At 30.4% G+C, this 8,055-nt stretch overlaps 1 protein-coding gene and 2 long non-coding RNA genes across 16 annotated transcripts in view; 1 reads left to right on the forward strand and 2 right to left on the reverse strand.

The window, feature by feature from the left end:
• LOC107635505 overlaps window positions 1-3,594 on the reverse strand; it is a 12,128-nt gene extending 8,534 nt beyond the window's left edge. For 2 of the 14 annotated variants that reach the window (XR_002362034.1, XR_002362033.1), the window contains exons 1-5: window positions 2,870-3,593; window positions 2,657-2,708; window positions 2,291-2,559; window positions 1,524-1,931; window positions 962-1,197 (exon numbers count right to left, since the gene is read on the reverse strand). This is a non-coding gene — a long non-coding RNA (uncharacterized LOC107635505). Of the gene's footprint in view, window positions 1-812; window positions 1,198-1,523; window positions 1,938-2,290; window positions 2,560-2,656; window positions 2,729-2,869 lie in introns of those variants that run through there. The other 12 variants (XR_002362036.1, XR_002362037.1, XR_002362035.1 and 9 more) reach the window with 12 other exon arrangements.
• On the forward strand, window positions 1,196-2,278 carry LOC110271359. Its single transcript, XR_002362043.1, has 2 exons — window positions 1,196-1,786; window positions 2,237-2,278. It is a non-coding gene; the product is annotated as an uncharacterized LOC110271359 (long non-coding RNA).
• Window positions 6,857-8,055, reverse strand: part of LOC107637373 (zinc finger protein CONSTANS-LIKE 2) — a 6,257-nt gene continuing 5,058 nt past the window's right edge. The window contains exon 3 of the mRNA XM_021122651.1: window positions 6,857-7,501. Within this exon, the coding sequence (XP_020978310.1) occupies window positions 7,108-7,501 (394 nt within the window). The 3' untranslated portion in view covers window positions 6,857-7,107. The remainder of the gene's footprint in view (window positions 7,502-8,055) is intronic.

The raw sequence follows: 8,055 nt of genomic DNA on the forward strand, positions 1-8,055 counted from the left end.
TTATAGAACAAAGTGCAAGAAACTAGTGGAGGATACGGTATTTTTTCACACATATATGTCTTTTTTGAAAAATGCAAAATAGAAACTAATAAAATTAAGATTGTGCTATATATATCACGGTAAAGTTTTCTTAGTTCAAATGGTATGGATGAATGGTTCTAAAATAAAGTACCTGCACTTTTTAGTTTTCTTTTATGAAAGGTATAAGACATATATGCACAAGTAGCGAGAACAAAGCATGTTGATAAATTAATGGAGGTTATTTTGACATTTGTACAAAGGATTATTGACCCCATGTATATATGATTGATCTCTGCATGTTCTTGATTAATTAGCTTCAGATAGGAACTTATTGCACCCACCAAATTAAATTGATTCCAAAGACAAAAAGAGAACGTTGATTTCCTATCGATTAAGGTATCTATTTTATCAACCAACTTAGGTTGATCGAGTGGTCAGCTCACTCGTTTGCTTAAGCATGTGTCGGGGGTTCGAAATAAAATTAGTCCTTAATCTGTTGGGTTGGAGAATACCATGGGAAACAAAAAAAAAATATCTATTTTATCTTCTAATTTTTTTTCGCTTGAGAGATAAAATTGCACTTTGATTTATTAGGCCTAATAATTAATATTCATACAATTGAAATATTTCGCACCATAAAATTACTACGCATTATGCTACTCATAAAATCAAGGTAATTATTATGTTAGTTTTAATAATTTTACTAAATTTTTAATTAAGTTTTTGTATTTTTTTTTTGAATTTGGATCCTCTAAATTTTGAATTTTCAATTTAAAGGATAAAGTGTGATCTCTCACCCTTGAATGATTTCTTTCTCATATTTTCTCTTGCTCCCACTTATGAAATAAATGGTGAGAGATAACACTTTATCCTATAACATAATGTCAACCCTTAAGCAAATTAAATTAATATACAAACATCTAAAAGAAAGTAACTTAACCTTCTTGTAGACTTTCTGACTCCACTTTTCAAGAGTGGAACTTCAGGATTAGCATAGTTGGACCTCAACATAAAGGGGAAAAAACAATGAACAATTAGTTCATGTGTATTTACTCAAAACACATCGAACAAAATCCTAAAAAAACAAAATGGATCAATAAAGATAACCATATAAAAAATGATTGCAACTAAAATAACAGTAAATTCATATAGAGCTAGAGCAAAATGAAAAGGCACCTATTAAACAAATGCATCACAACAATGACACCAACCAAAAGTTACACACTTCACACATCACAGATGAAAAAATAGTTAATTTAATCCAAAAATATTCGTCAAAGCAGTTCAAAATTCAAAAATATTATTCTTCCTTTCTTGTTAAATCAAGTAGCAAGGCATTTTTATTTTAAAGTTAAAATCCTTAAGCAACACAAAGCTAAGGTCAATTCCTTTACCAAAATAAAAGAAAACACAATTGATCAATAAACATAACCATATATTAAAAATGATTGCAACTAAAATAACACTAAATTCATATAGATCTAAAAGAAAAATAAAGCCACCTATAAAACAAATGGATAATAAGAATGACACGAACCTAAAATTGCACATTTAACACGTCACATATGACAAAATAGTAAATTTAATCCGAAATTTCTCATCAAATCAGTTCAGAATTCAAACAAATTAAACTTCTTCTTTTTTAACCCAAGCAGCAATATATTTTTATTTTTAATTAAAAATCCTTAAGGAAACCAAAGTTACAGTCAATTATACACAAGACAATGATACAGGTCTGTCATAACATCAATTTCTTTTTTCTCAGGTTATGATAATGATACATATCCGAGGAGATAAACTTACATTCAGATTTGTCATAAAGATTTTCCTGATATCTTCCTTTACAATCCTTCTATAAAGATACTCTTCTTGCAATCTTGCCCCATCTTAAATATGTCACTCCTCACCATCTGCGACTAACAACAAACATTAAAAAAATCAAACGAACATCATGCTCAAAAATGAAAGAACAAACAGCAATAACAGATTCCAAAAAAATTCAAATTAAACGAACCCAAAACTCTTACATACCTATTCCATCATAGATGACAAAACAGTAAATTTAATCCAAAATTTCTCATCAAATCAGTTCAGAATTCAAAAAAATTTAACTTCCTTTTTTTAACCCAAGCAGCAATATATTTTTATTTTTAAGGGAAAAAAATTCTTAAGGAAACCAAAGCTAAAGTCATGACATCAATTTCTTTTTTCTCAGATTATGATAATGATACAGATCCGAAGAGATCACACAAATAGTTAAAATCAAGACCTTTACCAAAGTAGAGGCCTTGCCATCTCAGCCCTTCCAATCCTCGCAGAGAGTATCATCCAACAAACCAACGCATTAAACAAACAAATAACAATTACAAAAAATCAAATAAAAAAAGAAACATTTTTATTAAACACCTAGCGAGTGCCATTGTCAACAGCTTTCAATAATCTCAATGGAGATTTCTGTGAGATCTTCCTTCACAATCCTTCTATGCAGATATTGTTCTTGCAATGTTGCCCGATCTTAAATCGGTCACTCCTCACCATCTGCAGCCAACAACAAACATTAAAAAAATCATATGAACATCATGATCAGAAATGAAAGAACAAGCAGCAATAACAGATTCCAAAAACACTTACATACCTACCCCAAGGCACAATAAGCCGATCCTCGCACGGCACCTCCACTTCGACACCTGGAGCAATAGAAAAAACCCTAGAAAACACGGTCTTGATTTATAATCTCCATGTACTAACAAATCATACTTAAAAAAATAGTTATTTTATAATTATTTGCAACAAAAAATCTGAGATCTAATCTGTGTTCAGGTGAGCAAGCACTTGCTCCAGGACTCACCGCAACCGAGAGTGTCAGAGACAGTCGGCAAGACAGAGAGAGAGAGAACATATCACCGAGAAGTCACTCTCACCGGCTCAGAGAGAGAAGCCACTACCCCTCAAGCCCTCTTCGTACCCATTATAGTCCATTTCCCCTGTTTGAGACCTCATTCTCCCGCCGCTCGACGTTGCGTCATTCCTGTCTGACCATCGCTTGTCTACTCACTCCCTCATCGCACGTCATCGCGTTGCAGTCCAGATCCGCCGTTGCTTGTGCTGAATCGTCGAAAAGTGAATGCCGCCTCTCCAACATTTTTCGAAGAAGTTGGGTTTGGGTTGGGACGAGAGCGAGAGAAAGAGGGAGTCATGGAGAGAGATTTTCAAACTTAGGGTTTTGGGACAGAAATTGGGTTTGAGTTTGGGTTGTGATCTGAGACGAAGATTCCGCTCAGCTCGGTAAGTTAGGGTTTCCAGATGGGGGTTGACGAAAATGGTGTTTAAGAGATGGCGTTCCTGAGGGAGATATATGGCTTACTGAAATGAGGTTTTGAGAAGCAGGAAAAGCCATAAAGAGAGCGTGGATGGGCAGCGATTATATGGACCAGAATAAGTTTGTGGGCTATGGAGGAGAGAACGAAGCAGAAGGGGGGATTCGGGGTTTCAAAAGAGAAAGAGAGGACGCGACGGATTGAATCGAAAGATAGATAGATAATAGAGGGAGACAATGAGTTAAAGAATGAAAAGTTTACGTTTCCTTCAAAAACAAAAAAGAAAAGTTTACATTACACGCAATTTTATTTTTTTTATTGAGTTTTTGAGGGATTGACGCGTGGCTTAATGAGCCACGACTATTATACAAGTAATAGATACCCACACGGCCACACATTAATTCCTCAACATTAAATCAAATAACACCTTTAACATTATTTTAACTATCAAATTTCCTGTGCATTTGCACGGAAAATGCTCAACACGATCGAAAAATACATTAATTGCACAAAAAATGCTCAGTACAAAAATTAAAAAAAAAAACATTATGAATGCATATAACAAAATGTCAACCATTAATATCATACTATGAGCACGCATATATATAGTGTTGTTTTAGTGAATGATCCGTGCGATGCACGGGAAATGTTCAGCACGATCAAATATATTAATCGCACAAAAAATGCTCAGTACAGAAATAAAAAATACATTATGTATGCATATAACATAATGTCAACCATTAATCAAATTAAATTAATATAGGCAGATTTTTCCATTAAACGAAAAACTGAAATTATCCCATATATGTTAATTACTAACGTTAAGAAGCTTCTTTATGTCATATTACATAACAAAAAATAATTTCTCATTGTTGCTAATATGTTGTTGGTTTTTTGCTGATTTTCTGATGATTACTGATTAGTGATGATTAGTGCCTTTATTTAATTCTAAATTGGAGTTGGGTTTAATTTTGAGTTGCTGAGTTTAATTCTAAATTGTTGAGTTAATAATACTGATTTTGTTGATGTTTGTTTATTCTGAATTGCTAATTTTTTGAAATGATGATGATGTTGTTGCTTGCTGATTTTCTGATGATTACTGATTAGTGATGATTAGTGCTTGTATTTAGTTGAAAATTTGATTGTTAATTTTTTTGTGGTAGAATATTATGTGAAATTTTAAAATTTTGAATTTTATTAGACTAATAATTATTGAATTTAAATATTTAAAATTATATATTAAATTTTAATTATAGCGATTCAGATCTCACCACTTTGGTATTTAATATCTCATACGAATCTATTTAAAATAATTTTCTTTAGATTTATTTTTCAAATACTATAAATAAAAGATTTAACATGCACTTAAAGAATGCTATTGATCTCTAATCTTTATATTTTTTTCATATATTATTAACTTGAATGGCGAAATCTCTTAAAGATACACCTTGACTAGAGTAAAAAAATTTGTCACCTTATTACATATCCTTATCTAATAAGTAATAAGTTTATATTTTACCGCCAATGAGTAATAGCTCAAATGGCATAGTCTTCTCATACTCAATTAAGAAGTTGCGGGTTCGAGTCTCCTATCTTTGGTAAAAAAAAAAAAAATTATATTCTACCATTAGAGATAATCCTAATAATTTCACTTTTGTATACCAATACTTTGATACTAACTTTTATTTGCAAATTAAATAGTATAAATCTTATTATTGCGTTCTCCGAACCAAATGAAGTCATCAGCAACTTTTTACTATCTGTATAGAATAAGGATCATTGCTAATTAATTTTATTGATGAAGTAGAAAAGGACTAATTAAAGACTCTCTTAGCTTTGGCATAAATTTAGCAGCTTTAACCATATATATATATGCATGTATCCGAATATTGAAAAGATATGATAGTATATTCCAATTAATTAATGTGTCACATTGTACTTGGCAAGCATAATAACTATATGGTATCGTTGCTTTGTTCACATGAAATGTGGGCATGAATATGGTGACTCCTAACAGCTTTATATACATATACGTGTAAGTTGTAACAAATAGCCATGCATATACAGATTATTCCAATATCTATTTCTAGATTCAGGATCGGATTTTATATTATCAACAAACAATCCTTTCACAAAATGGGTATATTTGTATGTAGCAATCTCATGGTCATAGATGATCTTACTCTCCATCACTAGATTCACTTAAACATTTGGTTCTTCATTCTTTCCACTTTTTTGCCAAATATTCACTTCCACCAAGACAAAAAGTGCAACCATACTTTTTCTTTAGCACTTTCAATTATATAAGATATATTCCATCTGTGAAGAAGGCAAGAAAACATTTATATTAGTCTTTTTTGGCTGAATGATGGAGGGTCTTAATTATTTCTCTACAGTTAGGTCCTTACATCAATCTGAAAATGAATCTCATATACACATATTTGTTTTTTCATTTGAGTTAGAAATTCTATTGTCACTACAAAAAAAATTATTTTTAATGACAAAAATTTTAGTAGCAATAATATAATGACTACTATATGTCTTATTTAACTTATATTTTTGCGATAGATATATATTTGCCATTATTACCACACGTTATAATAATAATTGTCGCAAAAATTTTTTAGCGACAAAGTATAAAACGACTAATATCTAGTTGACTGTAAATATATTAACGATTATTTTTATTGCCACTAAAAACAAAATAAATTACTACTCAAAATTATTTGTCTATTAGTATATTTTCCTAATTTAAAGTTTGGAACTTGTTAACAAGAGATTATTGCATTTATATAAATTTGACTGTTACATATTTGAAATTAGTTTTTAATGTCTAAAATTGATCATCCGATCAAGTGACTAATTGTTAAGGTGCTGCGTGACTGATTAACTCCTAGATTACAACCAGTTATTTATATATAAGTCAATTAAGACTTTTTTTTATTTGATAAAAATTTGATAAACTATTTTAAACTGGTTTTATTTTAACGAACTAGTTTAAAACACTATTTGCATGACATTTTTCTTTAACTAAAATAACCATATAAGATTGTTTTTTAATATGAAAATTCTCTCTATTATTAAGATGTAGCAGTCCAACAGGAAGAATAAGTAAAGATGATGAGAAGGGGTAAAGTTGTCCAAATAATGTTACTCTTCAAAGATCTAAAATATTTTAAAAAGTTGACACTAAATAATATTTATACAAATTAAAAATTAGTGATTTTCTTAAAAAAATTCTAATTAACATGAGGGACATAATATAGTTAAATTTGTCCTAGTAAAAGGTATTTCCATTTTGCATGTGCTAATTCTCATCACCAATTTACTGAGATAATGCATGTCCATGTTTTTTTGCATAACTTCTCATAGGAAATATCAGGTATGTACTTATTTAGAAGAGAAATGGATTCCTTTGAACAATCACAGTCATGAATTCATAAATAGAAATTTCAGTAATTAATTAGATTTATGGTATTATTATAGATAGTAACACCAACAACACAAAGCCATGAATAGAATACAGAAATTACATCTTGATACAAAATGTAATAAACTTAATATAATTAGGAACTATATTTACAAATAATAATAATAGCAGAGTCATGATTCAAATGCAATAAAATCAAGAAATAAATAAAAGCATATGTATATAGAAGATTAGAAGATCATATAAAAAATAATACCAATCTAGAAAACTTAGTAACATAGCAACATAAATATGAAATATCTTCATCACTTGCTTCTCTGGCTTCTGCTCTGGCTTTCTTCAGAATGAAGGAACAATGCCATAACCAACTTCTGTAATCAATGGTGTGGAGAACATCTGATCAACTTCAGCTTCAACATCAGTTCTCTTGGCGAATCGGCCTTTGATTCGCGGCCGAGTCTCTGCATAGGCCTTTCTTGATGCATACCTTATGGTCTTCTCGAATTTTCTTGTCTTCTTCTTCTCTCTATACCTTAGGACTCTGGCTTCTCTGTCCATTGGAGTGAGATATGAACTCATTTGCATTGGGGTAGGTCCTGAAAATAGGTCAATTGTTCCCTTTGGTGGTCTTGAATGGCAAATTGATCCATTGCTGATTGATGATTCTGGCACTACTCCAACTTCCATTGATGAAACTGATACCTGATTGCCAATACAAAATTGTTTAGCAAACCTTGTTCATTTATTTTTCAATGTCTACTAAACTAGACATTAATTAATATTTTTATCATTTTTTTTTACCAAAGATAGGAGACTCGAACCTGCAACCTCTTAATTGAGTATGGAGAGACTATGCCAATTGAGCTATAACTCATTGGCTAATATCTTTATCATTTGAATACAAAATGAAATTCAAATTTGATTCTTAGGTTCATTGTCACTGCAAAAAAGGATGGAATTTCTTGACAAAGAAGTAAAACTTTTACATATGCAATCATTGGTTGGAATATTACAAGATAATAAAGAGAAAATGAAAGCATTTAAATGCTATTAAAGCATGCAATTGGTGAAAGGACACAGTATATGCAAGCACCAATTAATCAGGTATAGTTATTACAATTAGTTAATAGGAAATGAAATACATACACAGATTTAAATAATATATACACAAAATTAATATTTAACTTCTAAATTATGTAACAACATGGTGAATTAGTGAAGTAAAAAACAAATTAATTTTGTAAATTTAAATCATCCATTTAAAGTATGTATGAAAAATTAAATATT

Source organism: Arachis ipaensis, chromosome B04 (genome assembly GCF_000816755.2).
Source record: "Arachis ipaensis cultivar K30076 chromosome B04, Araip1.1, whole genome shotgun sequence".
In the NCBI taxonomy this organism is placed as follows: Eukaryota; Viridiplantae; Streptophyta; class Magnoliopsida; order Fabales; family Fabaceae; genus Arachis; species Arachis ipaensis.